Source organism: Chanodichthys erythropterus, chromosome 15 (genome assembly GCF_024489055.1).
Source record: "Chanodichthys erythropterus isolate Z2021 chromosome 15, ASM2448905v1, whole genome shotgun sequence".
Lineage (NCBI taxonomy): Eukaryota > Metazoa > Chordata > Actinopteri > Cypriniformes > Xenocyprididae > Chanodichthys > Chanodichthys erythropterus.
In genome coordinates, this window is record NC_090235.1 from 10,402,035 (window position 1) to 10,421,408 (window position 19,374).

General features: G+C 38.1%; 2 protein-coding genes across 2 annotated transcripts; both read left to right on the forward strand.

Annotated features, from left to right (window-relative positions):
- The first annotated feature begins 5,569 nt into the window (after positions 1 to 5,569).
- LOC137002018 (endonuclease domain-containing 1 protein-like) lies at positions 5,570 to 7,433 on the forward strand. The gene is made up of 2 exons (XM_067361448.1): positions 5,570 to 6,014; positions 6,682 to 7,433. Exons 1-2 carry the CDS (start codon positions 5,691 to 5,693, stop codon positions 7,222 to 7,224), a joined length of 867 nt encoding a protein of 288 aa, XP_067217549.1. The 5' UTR covers positions 5,570 to 5,690; the 3' UTR covers positions 7,225 to 7,433.
- A 1,532-nt stretch (positions 7,434 to 8,965) lies between these two features.
- LOC137002080 (endonuclease domain-containing 1 protein-like) lies at positions 8,966 to 10,238 on the forward strand. Its single transcript, XM_067361567.1, has 2 exons — positions 8,966 to 9,299; positions 9,432 to 10,238. Exons 1-2 carry the CDS (start codon positions 8,985 to 8,987, stop codon positions 9,981 to 9,983), a joined length of 867 nt encoding a protein of 288 aa, XP_067217668.1. The 5' UTR covers positions 8,966 to 8,984; the 3' UTR covers positions 9,984 to 10,238.
- Positions 10,239 to 19,374: the final 9,136 nt, after the last annotated feature.

Below are 19,374 nucleotides of genomic sequence, written 5' to 3' on the forward strand. Positions count from 1 at the left end.
ACACAGCTTAACAGAACCATGAGAAATGTTAAATGCCAATACAATAAAGTTCCTTATTGCAACAATTTTCATTAATGATTTATATGGAAGTAAATTAATGCCAAATGTTTTTGAAATAAAAAGCTTGTTGAATTGCTCTAACTGAAAACAAATATGCACTACATTAGCTGTACTTGCATTTAGATGCACTGTATTTTTAAGGCTTGCATTTTTATGGGATGAAATTCAACATGGTCGTATATTTAAGCTGTGAATATTTCAATTAAAAATATTTCACACACATTTTCATTATTAAAAATTCAATAATTCATATTCACCTTTCAAATTTCACTTCCAAGATATTTATTCTGTCTAAAAATACAACCTATAAAATTCAACTAGCAATTTTCAGTCCATTTTATTTCGCTTTACAAATTCGCTTCCACAAATTCAGTGGTTCAAATTCGGCAGAAAATTCAACATTTCACATCCGGGAACTGCAGGAAGAGCAGTAGAGTGCCGATGCATCATCTCTATCTGCTGTTAGTCTTCTTCACCAGCAGGTGCCGCTAGCGGCTGTTTAGGAAGACCAAAGCAACGCTAGTAAATCATCATTCATTCATAAAAACGGATTTACAGAATTAGAGCAAGCATAAGTGAATATGTGATGATTATCAGGGCCAGTATAAATGCAGAAAAGCTGATAAAGACACAAAAACTGCATTTATGTTTAATTCAGTGTATTTACGCTTACTTTCCCAATGTAGCTACAGCTTTCTGTACAGTGAACAAGATAACGTTATTGCCCGATGCTGGTGTACAGATCAAACGTTAAATCTGAGATAGACATATATTTCTCTCTGTTGTTTAGTTTCCTTAACTTTATATCGCGGCGCTGTGTTGTAATACTAGGGCTTCCCTCATCCGTCATAGGATTGCCCTGCCATCAGGACAAAAACTCTTAACACAGCTTAATGGACTCGTACAGTGATATAAAAGACCAAACTCGCACCTCATTTGTGATGTAGGTTAGACTATATAGGCTCCAAGAAAGCAGATACTGGCATAAAGTTGATTTGACGCTGAACGTTTGATTATGATACTCGCAAATTTAGGGACCGTCTCTAAAGTTACGACATTTGGTATTCACGTTTCTACCAAACTCTTGTAGACACACATGCACATATACATATTCAAACACACCTCACTCAAAGTACATGCATATATATATACTATTTATTTATTTATTTATTTTTTTTTTTTACACGTTCATCAAACTTTTTTTTACTTTGTTCATTTTTTATTTTACCTGATCATAGATTATCCTGCTTATACAAATTTTAAATAAAATTTAGAAATAAAATTAACTAAGTAGAACTAATTGTGTGATGAATGTGTAAAAAAAAGAAAAAGTATATGTGCATGTACTTTGAGTTGAGTGTGTTTGAATATGTGTGTGTGTGTGTGTGTGTGTGTGTGTGTGTGTGTGTGTGTGTGTGTGAGAGAGAGAGAGAGAGAGAGAGAGAGAGAGAGAGCGAGAGAGAGAGAGAGAGAGAGAGAGAGAGAGAAGGGTGCATCACTCTTCGACCTGGCACCTATAGATGAACACTTCACAGGTAGTTTTGGTGACTAAATCATTCTCATCATATGCTATTGAGCTTTAAGTTATGGCATTTTTTGTATAATCCAATACAGTAGTGAAATACATAGCAATCTTTACATATTACTTGACAGTTTATTTGGAAACACTTTACAGTAAGGTTCATAATGTATTAACTAATGTGAACTATCCATGAGCAACACATTTGTTGTTGTATTTGTTAATCTTTGTTAACGTTAATAAAAATACAGCAGTTCATTGTTCATGTTACTTCACTGTGCATTAACTAAAGTTGACAAATACAACTCTTGATTTTAATAATGTATTAGTAAATGCTGGAATTAACATTAACAAAGATTAGTGAGTGTTGTAGAAGTGCAGTTCATTGTTCGTTCATATCAACTATTTAATATAAAGTGTTACCTTTTATTATAATAAACATCAAAAATCTAAAAGGTTTGCATTATACCTGACAGCTAGATGAACAATTTACAGTTGGTTTTGTGACTAAGTCATTCTCTTTAAATGCAATTGAAGGTAGAAACGTGAATACCAAATGTCGTAACTTTAGAGACGGTCCCTAAATTTGCGAGTATCATAATCAAACGTTCAGCGTCAAATCAACTTTATGCCAGTATCTGCTTTCTTGGAGCCTATATAGTCTAACCTACATCACAAATGAGGTGCGAGTTTGGTCTTTTATATCACTGTACGAGTCCATTAAGCTGTGTTAAGAGTTTTTGTCCTGATGGCAGGGCAATCCTATGACGGATGAGGGAAGCCCTAGTATTACAACACAGCCCTGTGATATAAAGTTAAGGAAACTAAACAACAGAGAGAAATATATGTCTATCTCAGATTTAACGTTTGATCTGTACACCAACATCGGGCAATAACGTTATCTTGTTCACTGTACAGAAAGCTGTAGCTACACTGGGAAAGTAAGCGTAAATACACTGAATTAAACATAAATGCAGTTTTTGTGTCTTTATCAGCTTTTCTGCATTTATATTGGCCCTGATAATAATCACATATTCACTTATGCTTGCTCTAATTCTGTAAATCCGTTTTTATGAATGAATGATGACTTACTAGCCGTTGCTCGTCTTTGTAAACAGCCGCTAGCGGCACCTGCTGGTGAAGCAGACTAACAGCAGATAGAGATGATGCATCGGCACTCTACTGCTCTTCCTGCAGTTCCCGGATGTGAAATGTTGAATTTTCTGCCGAATTTGAACCACTGAATTTGTGGGAGCGAATTTGTAAAGCGAAATAAAATGGACTGAAAATTGCTAGTCCAATTTTATAGGTTGTATTTTTAAACAGAATGAATATTTTGGAAGTGAAATTTGAAAGGTGAATATGAATTATTGAATTTTTAATAATGAAAATGTGTGTGAAATATTTTTAATTGAAATATTCACAGCTTAAATATACGATTGTGTTGAATTTCATCCCATAAACATGCAAGCCTTAAAAATACAGTGCATCTAAATGCAAGCACAGCTAATGTAATGCATATTTTTTTCAAATAGTGCAATTCAACAAGCTTTTTATTTCAAAAACATTTGGCATTATCTTACTTCCATAGATTTAACTGAATGTTAAAATGCTAGCACTCCTTTAGAACATCACACCTTTAAATTCAAAGGAGCAAAGCGTACATTAGGTGCACCAGTACACACCAGTACATAACCGACTAGTCCTGTGTGAAGTCTGCTGGGCTATAGACTGTTAAAAATAATGAATTTAAATATGGATGTTAAAATGCCTCTTTAAAATGTAATTAAAGACTGTAATTTGTCATGTTTATTTGTGGGTTTGAATGTTTCACCATTGTTTGAGAGGCTAAGAGAGGTGTTAAAGAATATTGACACCTAAAACACAGTGTGTGATATACATCAATCTTCTTAGATAGGCCAGGCCTGTGAAGGAGGATAGGACCTGGACCTGGACCATGGCAATGGCGGGCTTGGGTCATGGAGCATGGGTGTATCTGGGCCATGGAGCATGGGCAGACCTGGGCCGTGGAGCATGGGCAGACCTGGGCTGTGGATCAATGGCGGGCCTGGGCCATGAAGCATGAGTGGATCTGGGCCATGGAGCATGGGCATATCCGGGCTGTGGAGCATGGGCAGATCCGGGCTGTGGTGCACGGGCAGATACGGGCCATAAAGAAAAAGGTCCTGGAGCACTGGCGGACCTGGGTTGTGGAGCACTTGAGGACCTGGGCCGTGGAGCAAAAGGTCCTGGTGCATTGGCGAACCTGGGTCATGGCGCACAGGGTCCTGGTGCAGTAGTGGACCTGCATGGGTTGTGGAGCACGGGAGAAATTGGGCTATGGAGCAATGGCAGGCCTGGATCATGTGGAGAGGCTCTGGCTTGGCAGGACTGACGTTAAGAAACTCAGACGTGATGTGAACAGCCTCAGGCTTGGCAGGCATGATGTGAGGAGGCTCTGGTGTTGTGGGTACTGTGGGATTGTGGAGCCCCTTGTCCACAATTCCCACAGTAAAGTGTGAGCTGCTTAGCAGCATGGCATAATCTATATACTCAGCTATAGTCCCTGGAAAATCACTGTCATGCATCAAATATTTCAAAAGATCACTTAATTTCTAAAAATGTCTTTGAGGGCAACATCATTGAAGCCCTCCTTGTAACAAAGTCTGCAGAAGTCCTAATCATAATCTTCAATGGGACGATTGTCCTGACGGAGACGTAGAAGAGCAACTGCTGGGTTCCTGGTGTTGGTCAAGTATTCTGTAACTTAATCCACTGTTTGATGAAGAACCCTAAGTGCAGTTTTTTTTTACTCAACATAAAACAAAGACTTTACTTGGCATGGCTTGACTTGGCTTGCCAAAGTAAGAACAAGAAACATGGAGCTTACCAACAGTGGTACAGGGACGATACTTGACAAGGACGCATGGCAAACATGAGTGCTTAAATTAATAACAACCGCCTTACGATCACATGTGCCATCAAAGTACCACCGAGAGCAAAACGAGACCAACCGCCTAGGTCAGGCACTGCAGTTGCTCAAAATCATCTGCGAAAGCCTTGATGATGACACACTTTATACTCATTGGTCAGCTTCTGTGATGACAAGGATGACATGTGATGTTGAATATCTGATATTCAAAACATGGGAATTTCAATCGCATCCACTTCTACGGCTACAATCAACGCAAAAATCCTGTGGCCTGCCATGAATGATATGGATCAGGACACTACGGAAACCACAAAGTGTCAGACCTGACGGCCGTCTCTGTGCTCCTCCCCCACCTGCAACCTGAAGATCTCACCAGCCAGTGGCAGGCTAGTGTAGTTCATCGCAAACAAGCCAAGGGACAACATGGCTTGAAATCACATGACATGGGGAGCACATGGCAAGATAACTATAGGCCTACTGTGAAAAAGAAAAAAAAACACACAAAATAAGACAAAAAAACATGAACATAAAACAAAAACAAAACTATACACTGCCCTCCAAAAGTTTGGAAAAGTGGGGTTTTGGACAATATTGGCATGAATCCTTTTTAATTTGTGATAATTTTGCACTGATAAGGGACAACACAAACTACGAAAACATATTTTATTACATAAACAGTTTATACATAGAAAAACTTAAATTTTCAATTCCTCAAAAATATCCACCATTAGCAGCTATTTGACCTAAACTGGGTTCTAATTGGTTCATTGTATTCTAAACTTAATTGGCAATCAATTGTTGAAGCTATTAAGGTGTACTGACCCAAAAATCTTTTACAAACCTGGGCCAAGTTTAAACCAGTAACCAGGCATCACAGCTGGCAAAGGGGCATGTCTGACTTTGACATACTATTTGTTTGAAACGGCCTCCGAATAACAAAGGCTGCCTCTGCATATGATGATATTGCAGGACTTTATTATGAGTAGACAATGTGTGAAGCAAAAGTCTGTGGGTTCACAGGTTTAGATGTGTGAACATCAGTGTTAAAGATCATCGTCTTTGCTGCTGAACTATTTAGAACAGAGGCTGTTTGACTTTCAAGACTTGTGGAACTAAAGGTGGTTTCAAAAAATTATACTTAATTTTCTACAATCAGTTCGCCTTTAATTTGGATTCTGCATGAATATGCATCTGTTTATAATGAGTGTCCTCACTGTGCTGCTGGCGATGAGCTTTCCATTCGCCATTTCTGAAGTTTTAGAAGCTTTCACCAAATGTAAAGAGTTTTTCTATAAAGGACAGCCTCCGGTGATTTCTGGCATCCTGGAAACACACTCTCGGAATAATCATTACAAAATAATCTGTCAAAAATATCATAAAATGTACAAATTTGCAACATTCTACAACACAGAAAATAGGATTCCTGTTTTCGCAGCTTACAAATATACTGGGCAAAGTACACCGTTCAAAAGACCAAGGATTCCATGGATGGTTGAGCCTCAGGTGAGGAGTTTCATAGCAGTTTAATCTTTTTCATGATTCAGAGAACATAATAATGTTTCAGATGTATTTCCAGAGATTTATATTACATATTTACCTGATAACATGCTGATTATACAAGCCATTATTTATTGTTGACTTAGCTAACATTTTTCTGTATATTGACTGTATTTCACCTGCTTCTGTTTAATCATTTGTTTTGTAGCAACAAAGTAGTTGTTTTTCGTTTCATATCAGAACTTTATCAATCTGCTCTACAGCACTGAATTCACTTATTTAGCATCTTAAATGAACATTTCTCCAGAATTAAAAAAATTAATAAAATAAATCTGTCATTATTTACTCACACTCATGTTGTTTCAAAGCTGTAAAAAAAAAGTTATAAAAAAATATATATAAAAATATGAGAATTTTCATTTTCAGCTAATTAAATTTTAATTTTATGGTTTCAGAAGACATTTTTAGGACAGATGTGCAACTGTTGAACTAAGTAACGGTTCTTTTTTTTAAAAAATTTGTGTTCTTCAGACAAACTTAACAGCATACAGGTTTGTAATGTAGGGGGATTTATGACAAAATACGTGGGGGGGGGGGGGGTATGACAAAATTTACAATTATTAGTATGGATTTTAGTGTTTGTTTCTCTTTCTTTTAAATATTTGTTCTGCAGCTTGATCCTCCTGTTGATGACATGACTCTTCCATATGCAAACCAGGCTATCAGTGAAGACTACAACAATATCCGCGATCATGTGAATCGCGGCCACTTGTTTCCCTGTGGTCATGCAGCTGATGAAGTCACTGCTAACTCTACATTCACACTGACCAACATTGTGCCACAGAAGATCAGCTTTAATGCTGGCAGTTGGAATCGCATGGAAAAGGAAATTAAAGACATCATGAATAAGTATTGCTATGACAATAATGAAGTTTTAGCCCATGTGCTGACAGGAGCTATACCTGGCAAGAGTAAACTGAATGAGAGAGTCAACATTCCCTCTTACTTGTGGACGGCATTCTGCTGCTACAACAGTACAGGAAATGCATGGGTCTCCCAAGCTTACTGGGCCCCAAATGTAGGAGAAGACAAAAATAAAGTCAAAACTATCAATAAAACGAGCTTGCAGGAATTACAGGAATTTCTGAGTCAACAATTGATGACTAAAGTACAGCTGTTTAATAACAACTGTGCAAAAAAGCATACAACCAACTAAAAGTAGCAGAAGGATTCATATACTCATTGAATTATCATTTATTCTGTTTGTAGGATTAGAAACAATTAGCAAAATTATCTTTTATCTCCAAAATCCTACCTTGGCATTCTATAATACTGCTTTTAACTCTGTAGCATCTACATTACAGTACTTTGGAAAATATGTCAAGTCTGCTATGGGACTGTGTGTTTAATAAAGTTTGTGCAAATAATGGCATATCAGAGTCACTTGTCATTTCACTGTCTAAAGGGAAGTGAGGAGTAGTGGGGTGAATTATTGTATGAAAGGTGACTGGCATGTACAATACAATACAGTAACAGGTCACACAATCTCAAGAGTTCACACAAACACATTACTTTAAAGGGTTAGTTCACCCAAAGATGAAAATTTTGTCATATCACTTTATATGATAAACAGATCTAGACTTTTATTCATATATAAATGTTGAACAGTGAACAATGTTTACAGCACTCAAATATGGCAACAGAAGCTCAAGCATGTTCGCTTGACGTGTGAGAACCAATGAGGTTCCTTCTCTCATGTCAGTCGGTTCATCATACAAAGCGAAGAAGACTTAGATTAAACTGCTCCATTCATTTGGATTTATTTTACGATCTCTTTATGAACGTTTTGAGTGAAGAGACATGCAAAGGAGGGACAGAAATCAGATTTAATTAAAAATATCTTTATTTGTGTTCTGAAGATAAACAAAAGTCTTATGGGTTTGGAACAACATGAGGACGAGAAAATGTTGACCGCATTGATGACTAACTGTAATCTGGAAGAGTTCAAAGCTTTTGGCATCAAATAAAAGTAAACATTTGTTCTTATTACCTATCCTCATAAACCATTCATGATGTGTCACTTAAAACCATTGTGCTTTACATCAATTAATTCATCTCAACACTTGTTGCTCTAATTCCACCTCAAACTCCTTACTATCCTGAGCTGCAAGGAAAAAGAGTCCATATCTTGCTTTTAAGTCTGCATGAAAGACTTTTCTTCCCTATTGTGACACTTCTGCGTGAAAAAGGCTTCTTGTAAAAAAAAAAAAAAAAATTTGATTGGATGGTTGTGGTTTGTTATTGGTGGATCTCATGTGAGTGACATGTTACATCATCAGAGAAGATACAAGGCACATGAATTTAAAGATGTTATGTGCATAAATAATGTATAATAAAGACTGCAAAGAGCAGCAGAGTGTATAATACATGAATGCTATGGCAAACTATCATTATATTTATCATTTCGAGGTCACACAAGGGTGTGAAAGAAAACTTAACACTCACAATTATGTGTGACGCTCAGCTTTTCAAAGTATGTGCAACTTGAGTTCGCAGAATTAGATGTGCACTCAAGTATTCTAGCAAATGCTTCTTACGTGTGTAAATGCATTAACAAAGCTTGCAATTGCAAATCAGAAATATCTCATGTGTTTGCACATTCCATGTGTGAGTTAGTTAAAAACTATTTAAAATAAAATGGAGACCAATAATAGGACCTATAAAATTTCCCTTAAACACACAGGTGTGAAAACACTCAAATTATGTGTGAATCAGCTTCTCAGAAAGTGTGTACAACTTGATTTCACAGAATTAGGTGTGTGTACATTTGTGCGTGCATCACAGTGAAGCAGTTGACGTGTTTTAGAGGACGGACATTTCAGTACAGTTTGTGTTGCGTGACCTGAGTGCATTCTCATTTCTACAAGCACCTCAGTTTTACTTACACAGTTCAGTTCTACTTGAACTCGAGTGAAAATGCAGCTGTTTATCATGAGCGTTTCTGTGCTGCTGGTGCTGTTTTTTACATGCATCACGTCTAAAGTTGTCGACACATTCAGTAAATGCGACTACTTTTTTAAAAGGACGTCTCCGGTTATCTCTGGCATTCTAAACGATTCAGTTGCACTGAATAGTAGTTATAAAATAATCTGTCAACAGTATAACAAACGTGACAGGTTTGCAACACTCTATGATACAACAGAGATGATCCCTGTTTTCTCAGCTTACAAATACACCAAAAGACAAAAATTCGAGAAACTAGGAAAGGTTCATTGGATGATCGAATCGCAGGTAATGTTACTTATTGTGGCTTATTGTTTTCATGGCTATAAAATAATTATTTTACTTCTCTGTTACTTCAGTTCTTGTTTATTGACAAATTATCTAAAAAAAAATGATCTTTCAATTATTTATATTCTATAGCTTGAACCTTCAAATTATGAAATCAATGTGCCATTCATCAACCAGGCTTGCAATGGAGACTATTACAATAACACACAAAATGTGCACCCTGGTCATCTATTTCCAGTCTGTCTTGCAGCTGATAAAGAAACTGCTATATCTACATTCACACTCACCAACAGTATCCCACAGAGGAAGGACTTAAGGAATGGCAGCTGGATTAGAGTGCAAAACCAGATTTTGGAAATGATGGACAATTACTGTCGTGACCAAAGCAACAACAATAAAATCTCAGCCTATGTGTTGACAGGAGCTTTACCTGGAAATGATCGTCTGAATAAGAGAGTGAACATTCCCTCTTACATGTGGATGGCATTCTGCTGCTACAACAGTACAGAAAGACAATGGCTCTCTCAAGCTTATTGGGCAGCAAATGTAGAGAGAGTTAATGAGGAAAATATTAGACTTAAGAGCCTGAACGAATTACAAATATTCCTCAATGAAAAATGGAAGAGACAAGTAAAGCTGTTTTACAATGACTGTAATGTTAACAGAAAACCGAAAGACATATAGGAGAATGTGAAATCATGTGGTATTACAGAGATTTTTAAAGGTTGTGCTTAGTGTGTAAATGCTTTTTCTTCTTTAATAAAGCTTGCAGTTGCAAATGTTGAGAGTACCAGAAACAGCTAATGTGTTTGTATGTATAAATAATAAATAAAGACACACACACACAAGAAGTGAAAGCAAAAAAAAAAAAAAAAAAAGTGATTAAAAATGGTAGCAAAACAATACGCATGTAAATTTTAAACTAAAAACTTGATGCAAAATTAAAATAGTTAAACGCATGTTAAAATGAATGAATGGTGAATGGGGATTACGCCTCGGGAGGGGTTTTATTATCATTTATATTAAGCAAAAATAAATACAATACAAAATAAAATAGCTATAGTATGGTGACCAGGAAGGGACATGTTAGCATCACTTAGTTTTGTCGTGGCTATGACATATTAACTCGTGGGAACATGATAATATGTTGTGGCAAGATATTAATTTGTGGGAACATGATGATATGTTGGGGCCAGAGGATAATTTTGTCGTAGCATCCTTGTGGCTATGCAATGTGAAGTTGTGGCCTCGAGATCCTATGTTGAGGGAACAACATATTTTTCTCATGACATATATCATGTTCCCATGAGTTAATATGTCATAGCCACGACAAAACTATGTGAACCGAACATTTCCCATCCAGGTCACCTAACTATAGTGAAATTCAGACACTTAGACTTATTCAGACCTGATTTGACAGACAGCAATAAGCAAAACTAATGGAGGTGTCATTTATTTTAGGTTACTTAAATGCAGGGCCCAGATGTTCAAAAATTTGATTGAATTTTGGCAATTGGATTGATTGTTCAAAAGAAAAATAAGAATTCTGAAATTAGATTAGATCACATAATCCAATACTGCTTTTTATCTGGATCTAATCATCATTTTGCGTTGTTCAAAACTTTTTTAGTAAGACTGGGATACCTTTGATCCCCCCCCAAAAATAATAATAATAATTATAATTATTATCTGCTAATAATAATAATTATTATCCTGATCCCAGCAGAGGGGTGTATTTCAAGAAAACAACTAGAATTTGTAACATAAATGTGGGGGAATTATTTCAACATTTGATATGCATATAGCACAGAAAAAAAGAAAAATGATCAGTATTATATTAAATTAAATGACTAATTAATTAGAACATTTAGGATTATGATGCTTTTGTGTCTGTCTAGTTCAGGGGTGTCCAAACGAAGGCCCACAGGCCAAATGCAGCCCAGGGAAGAATTTCAAATGGCCCGCAGCTTGTCTATTAAAACATATTATATGTGGAGTTGAAACAGTTGTAATATTATATATATATATATATATATATATATATATATATATATATATATATATATATATAGCTTCTTCGTCCCGAGTCCAGAGGCGACTCCCTTCCTCGACCCAATTCCTGAAGTGGCTCCAGCCCATGAGCCTGCTCCAGTTCCTGAATTTGCTCCTTGCCCAGAGGACATTACAGTGTCATTAATGGCACTAGCAATTGTGTGTGTTTGGGCCACCCACACAAAGACTCAAGCCCCTGACTCTCATCCAGTGAAGGCTTCAGCCCCTGACCAGCGTCCAGTGGTGGCTCCAGCCCCTGACCAGAGCCCAGAGATGGCTCCAGTCCCTGAGTCCGCTACAGACTCTGCTCCAGCCCAGAGACCCATAGCTCCTCCCAAGAATTTTTATGGGGGGCGCCATATACCTGTGGCCATCGTAGCCGAGCCTGGCATCATGACTGAGGCCACGGAGGCCACACAGCCATGGCGCCTTGAACTACCTGCGCCACCATGGGCCCCTGAACTACTTGCACTACCGCGGTCCCCTGATCTTCCCGATCCACCATGGCACTGTTCTGGAGGCTTCCTGTCCCCTGAGCTACATCCTGGCCAGCCTCCAGAGCACCCACCCTCCCACCCCTGTGGATGTTATACGGCGTGGGATGTGGCTTCCGGGAGGGTGGGGTGATGTCAGGGTTCTGTTTGTTTTTCCTTTTGTCACATGTTCTCCTTTGTTTCTTGTTTTCCCGCCACTTATTTATTCCTATGGTTACCTTCATTTGAGTTCATTTGTTCCAGCTGTGTTTTGTTAATTAAGTCTTGTTTGTCCCGTTGGTTCTCATTTATGTTAGGTTGTGTATGTTTGATCTCTTGAGTTTTGTCATTAAAGACCTTTGAATTGAAGCTCCTTCATCTGCGTGTGTTTCACACAACCAACCCCTGACATTATCGTACGTCTGGCAACACTGCTTGCACCCATATTTCAACTGGCCAACAGGGCTCATGGTTTTACAATAAGTCCACAACTAAAAATACCAAAAACAAAAAGTGTTGATAACAATAACAGCTACATATTAAGTTTATGCAGCAGCATAAGCCATCTACGTTAAATTACTGCGACTAAGCATAGTGGACATGAGATGTTCGGTGATGGGCTTTTTTATGTATAGATATTTACTGTGGCTCAACTATTCAACGCCTTTCCAATGGGCTGATATTTTCATTAAACCATTTTTTTTTTTTTTGGGCTGGTTTCAGCTGAATGAATGTTGGACGCATGCTATCATCTGTCCAAATGACCTCCACATTTTCAACAGGGTTATAGAGGGTTTGTTGTGATTCTGTTTTAATGGTCAGTGATTTGCTAGTGTATTGCAATGAGCTGCTATCCATGCTGCTATCACCTTGTCAACTGCTCTGTTGTAATTGAATCCATTGTGATAGCTATATTCTGTGGGGTAAACACTAGTCTAGAAACATTGTTTTTGATGGCAGAAAAAGCCAGGGAGGATAGCCTTGTATGGTCTGTTTGGGGGGAATTTGTGCTCTCCCTGATTATAAAATGGGAGGTAGTCCCTAGAAGCTGCTGCTGTTCCCTGTCTTAACTTATTATGGAGCTCATGTTAAGGACAGGGAATTTTAGAACAGAGCCATACTTACTTACATACTTATTTCTATCATTGCTCTAGCTACATTTATATTGGCTTCACGTATCTTGATTTGTTCTTTTATAAATATTGTTGCATTGGCTTCCTGAATGCACATCTAAATCCTCGGCTGGCTCTTCAATTTAGCAGGAAGAGCCAGGGAGGATTGCCTGGTATGGTCTGTTTGGGGGGGATTTTCTGCTGCTCTCCCAGTTAAAAAATGGGAGGTTGTCCCCAGAAGCTGCTGCTGTTCCCAGTCTTGGTTTTTATGGAGCTCATGAAAGGACGGGGAATTTAGAACAGAGCCATACCGCCAAATTGTAACTTTAGCAAATATGCCAATAAAAAATTGACTAAATTTTGTCTCTTGTAATTTTTGACTTAAGTGGTCCTGACTGAACTGTGAATGTTTGTTGTACACTGGCAAGAAGAGTTTCACCCATTCACTTTACCTATAAAATATTTGTTTTACTTGAAAGCATGAAATGTTTCTAATACAATTTTCTGGAAAGACATGGCCAGCCCTAGGATTTTGGGTGCCCTAAGCAGATTTTCAAAATGGGCATGTTCACCAAACCATCACTAAACTCCAACACGTAACATCCAACCTACTACCTCACTGACAACCAATCAATGCTTTGCTACTTGCTCTGTCTGATTATCTGATAAGATATGTGTTGTATCCTCTGAGAATGGGATTGTAGTTTACTAAAGCATTCAAAACTATATACAGTCCCTCCAGAAAAATGCGGATTTTTTTTTGTGATTGTTGCGGGCAAAAATCCTTGATTTTGCGGCACGTTTTCTTAAAAAATGCGATGGAATATGCGGGATATTTTTGCAATTTTATGCAATGAAATTGCGGGAACTTGCAAAAACTGTGGTTTGATGAAAAAGAGAAAAAAAGGTGATTTCCCCCAACACCCTGTTCTCACTAGGCTACTACCTTAATGTAAAGAGTCATTTCTTATACTTCCTATGATAAGCAAGCATACTAAATCACAGAATATTTAAGTTCTCATTCTGTTTTATTTCAGACCTTAATTAACACATGGCTCAAACTTACAAAACATTATAGCGCGGTCTTTTGCGCTTATTTTTGTTGGCAAATGAGAATGATTTTCACCCTGGTTTCACCGCGGGGTTTGCAGATGATGTTCACGTCGCGTAATTACATCACTTCATAAGGTTCCCATGGCAATGGACTACTTGCACAGCTACTTCCGCTTTCTACTTATTAAGGCCCTTTCACACAGGACGCGGTATGCGCTGCGCTCGCCGCTGGGTTCAGCGCAGCTCTTCAGATACAAAGCGATTTGCGCTGCGCTGGCCAGAGCACATTAGTTGGAGTTTTCCAAACTTGTATCGGGAATTCTAATCATCTAATCATTTGATTGTTGTTCCACCTTTCGGTCAGCAGCAAAGTATATGTCCCGTGCTAAGAAGTGTCTGTCATGTCTTCATGACACAGCTTTTCTCCCGATGTCTCTATACGACCAGCAAACTTGTATTGTATAGCTCTGGAAATTCCAACACAGTAAAGAGCTGTTCATCCATTTTGCTTTCCGATTGTTTGGATCATAGACATCATGGTTTGGATGCCCCGTTGCTATTGGTCACGCGGGTAATCGTCACAGAGCGCAGCGGCAAAAGTTGAACTATTTTGAACTTTGACCGCGGCGTGCGCGCAAGCTGCGCTCCGCTGCGTCTGCGCTTTGGTCGACGCAGTCCTCGCGCGGCGCAAGCCATTGAAACAAATGGGTTTCATAGCGCAGCGCAGCGCTTACCGCGTCCTGTGTGAAAGGGCCTTTACGGCTCGAGCGTTTCCGGTCAGCGTTCAGCGCACTTATATACAGAGAGCTTCTTGTGAAAACGCAGATTATTACTACATTTTAGGGCTGCGAAATGTTTTTTAAACAATTAATCATATTCTCTGCATTAACATTAATTATCTTCAGTCTGCTGAAATGTTTATTAATATATTTCCCTTCCAAATACGCATTCTGAATAATAAATAAATATATTTCCCCACTAACCTTCCGCCGTCAAGTGCTCGTCTTCTAATTAGCAGTGTTTTTCTCTTTAGTCGTCATATTTCATACCTGTTAAATTTACATTTAAATGAATTTGACTGATAAACACTTAAGGAAGTGCATTGTTTTACTATGGTAAGTGTAGTAACGATGGATGACAACGCATTATCACGATGGCAAGACAAACAAAAAAAAAAGTTAAAACTGTCAAGCATCTGCAGCTGCTGCCGATTGCTTGCATTGGTGCTCTTTTATTCCAGTGTTTGAAATAGTTGAATGAATGTGATAACTGCTTTAACGGTGTTATTAATTCATCTTAAATAATAACGCAATGACAGCGCAACTACCTTGAATATTAGGATTTTTGGCATAAATGTGTGAATTACATAAATAGTTGTCAGAAAAAATGGCACAGAATAGAAACTAAAATATTATGTTCATTCTGATCTTATTAATCACGTCTCACACTGCAGCGTCGCAATCACTAGTAGAGCGCTGACACCCTGTGGTGAAAGAATCACAGCTTATGTTGGATTAAAACTTAAAGTTCCGTTGAGTTTGGAAAGGTCTGTACACGGTAATCATCAGAATCTCTTCTCTTGTCTCTGAATATGTCTGGAATTTAAGATCATCCCGAGGACTCTCGTTTTAAGAGGGGTTTAGTTATCTATGTGATAACGGCGCATTGAAAATATATATAACCGGAAACAACTGAGCCGTAATATTTCAAACCGGATGTGCGTCACGAGGCTCAGTGCAAGTAGTCCATTGGGGGAAAATAATGGCGCTTTACTTGTGTGAAGTAAACGCAACATTTTTCAACTTTCTGCTAAGATATATGTGACTTTTTTGCAACGAAAATACAGGGATTATAAAATCATGCTAGCCCCGCATATTTTGCTTGCTGAAATCGGCAATTTATGCGGCGAAAGTACGGCGTATTTGAAAAAATGCGACCCCCGCATAAATATGCGGACTTTGGCTGATTATGCATTAAATCAGACGATCGCATAATCGCATTTTTCTGGAGGGACTGTATATAGAGCAGCTGACAGAGTTCAGTTTTACCTTTAAACACTTCTGCTTTCTTCTTTGCTACTTGCTCCCCTACTTCCTTTCTTCCTCATTCCAGGGATGCAGACTGGGTGATTCTGTTTCTACATTAAGCAACAATTCTGACTACTCTGGCAACTTCTTTTTTCCAAAAAGCACCTAGTTTTAATTTAGCTACTTTTAAAATTACTTGAAAGTCTTAACTTTAGACAAGCGATTCAAACACATTAACTCATTTTCTCTAAACGAAACAAAAACTTTTCTCAGTCACACTCTCATTAACTGTCCATCTGTCTGGTAGCAAAAGTATGCATTTGATGTGACAAACTTTTTTTCTCTTCCCCATATTGGCTGTCTTTCTCTGTGTTTTTTTCTCGGCAACTAAATCTGTTGGACATCTAGGTCTAACCCTCCAGTCCGACACAGTTAATTTGGTCCTCGATCACAGGTTCACTCAGACCCACTACTCTCACCACACGGTTTCAATTTTGTTTTTATCAAAGAAATCATAGCACATGAGAAGCAGAGCACATGGAATGATCACATGACTAGAACCTGACACAAACAAGGGAAGCACATGGCAAACAGGAACATGAAACATAAACTAAACTAAACTTCAAAATAAGACATAAAACATGAACATGAAACAAAATTAAAACATGACAAAGACTTACAATGCAAAGAAAAATAATCTATTCTAAAAATACTTTAGTGCCAACCAGACAGGCATGATCTACAATACTTCTCACACACATATCAGGATTTAAAAACAATAAATGGTGCAAATATATTTGCATGCAGCACCCGCACACTCTGGATCCTTTTCACTATTTTACTGTGTCATCAAAGTGATGAAGTAACAGAATGCTTTCCATTTACACATTTAGATTAAATATGCCACTCTCATGAATACTAGAGTTAAGTTTTAAGCTCACAAATGACATGAAAACATTATCCAGAAGTTAAAAAAATTATATGAATTTAAGGTATACATAGAAATATAACTGATGTGCTGATTTTACCCTTCCCATGACGTGGCACATTTTAATTTTTTTAATTGCAGGTATGATTGCCTGGCTGTGAATATTGTTCTATATTGAAGACAGTGTTTTATATTGAAGAAATAAAAGTCTGAGCAAAAAAAATAATAATAATAAAAAAAATAAAATAAAATAAAATAATAATAATAATTTCTTGGATAACCCAGGTGGAAAAAAAGTACACAGTGCTCTATTTTCATGCACTAATTTTTGACTTAATATACTGAAATTCTTCTTTAGTACTTATTAAGATAAGAACATTTTAGTGTACTCGACTGTGCTGTTTTGAGACACCATGAAATAAGAACTAAAATGTGCTTTTAATATACTATCTCTATATTTAATAAATGTATTTAGATACATTTTAGTACAGTGCATTTGAACCCATAGTGTACTACAACTCAATATATTTTTTAAACACTTAGATAGTATATTAAAAGCACATTTTAGTTCATATATCATGCTGTCTCAAAATAGCACAGTTGAGTACACTTAGATGTTCTTAAGATTATCTTAAGAAGTACTAAAGAAGAGGAAGAAGAAGAAGAAGGTTGCCACCTGTGCAATAAGTTCATTCATGAAATTTCCTCACTACTAAAGATTCCATGGTCAACTGTTAGTGGTATCATAAAGTGGAAGCAATTGGGAACAACAGCAACTCAGCCACGCAGCGCATGCTGAGGCACACAGTGCGCAGAAGTCGCTAACTTCTGCAGAGTCAATAGCTACAGACCTCCTAACTTCGTGTGGCCTTCAGATTAGCTCAAGAACAGTGCGTAGAGAGCTTCATGAAATGGGTTTCCATGGCCGAGCAGCTGCATCCAAGCCTTACATTAGGTGCAATGCAAAGCGTCAGAAACAGTGGTGTAAAGCACGCCGTCACTGGACTCTAGAGCAGCTGAGACGTGTTCTCTGGAGTGACGAATCACACTTCTCTGTCTGGCAATCCGATGAATGAGTCTGGGTTTGGTGGTTGCCAGGGGAATGGTACTTGCCTGACTGCATTGTGCCAAGAATAAAGTTTGGTGGAGGCGGGATTATGGTGTGGGGTTGTTTTTCAGGGGTTGGGCTTGGCCCCTTAGTTCCAGTGAAAGGAACTCTTAATGCTTCAGCATGCCAAGATATTTTGGACAATTTCATGCTCCCAACTTCGTGGGAACAGTTTAGGGATGGCCCCTTCCTGTTCCAACATGATTGTGCACCAGTGCACAAAGCAAGGTCCATAAAGACATGGATGAGCGAGTTTGGTGTGGAGGAACTTGATTGGCCTGCACAGAATCCTGACCTCAACCTGATAGAACATCTTTGGGATGAATTAGAGCAGAGACTGTGAGCCAGGCCTTCTCGCCAACATCACTGCCTGACCTCACAAATGCGCTTCTAGAAGAATGGTCAAAAATTGCCATAAATACACTCCTAAACCTTATGGAAAGCCTTCCCAGAAGAGCTGAAGCTGTAATAGCTGCACAGGGTGGACCAACTCCATATCAAACCCTACGGATTAAGAATGAGATGTCATTAAAGTTCATGTGCACGTAAAGGCAGGTGTCCCAAAACCTTTGGCAATATAGTGTACATTTTTTATTGGCTATTTTTGTTTTGATAATTCTTGAAAAAATAAGAAATGACTTAGCACTGCAAGTATTGAGTAATACTTTAAACAATTCCAATAATAATTATAAAGAGTCTCTTCCTTCTCTTCCTTTTTAAATTTCACTTCTGCATATCTAGTGTCTGCAAATGTCTGCTCAGCATTAAACTGTCTTTTTCTAAAAGACTCAGTTTTTGAGTGTTCTAGTAAAACATTGTGTCTTGCACAAAATACTGTGCACTTTCATCTGTAAAGACAAATGATTGATTTTATTTCTGTTCACCCTGTTTTAATACCATTTTTGATTGGTTTTTGTTGTATGATGTATAATACGATGGCGAAGAGAGCTCAACGCTCTGAATCTGGAGAGAAAAAAAAAAAAAAAACGCATGCAAAGAGAGAAAACACCAGAAAATTAAGAAAACATCCTTATCTTCATCAGTTTGAAAACACATTGCAAATGCTCACAATGCATCCAAATACAGAAAAGCGACTGACCAAGGGGGAGCCTGTGGGAAGAGGGAACCCATAGGAGCCACTAGACTGAGGGTCTCTGGTGGAGCTGAAGGTAAGAGGAGCCAAGACGGAGTTGACAGGTCGATGGGCTGAGATGGAGCAAAGGGATTCGAGGCCGGAGGCGGGGCCAAAGGATCCTCCAGGATAGGTGCTGCTGGTGATTGCTTAACCTGTGGCTCGACGTCATTGCAGGGACTCCCCAGAG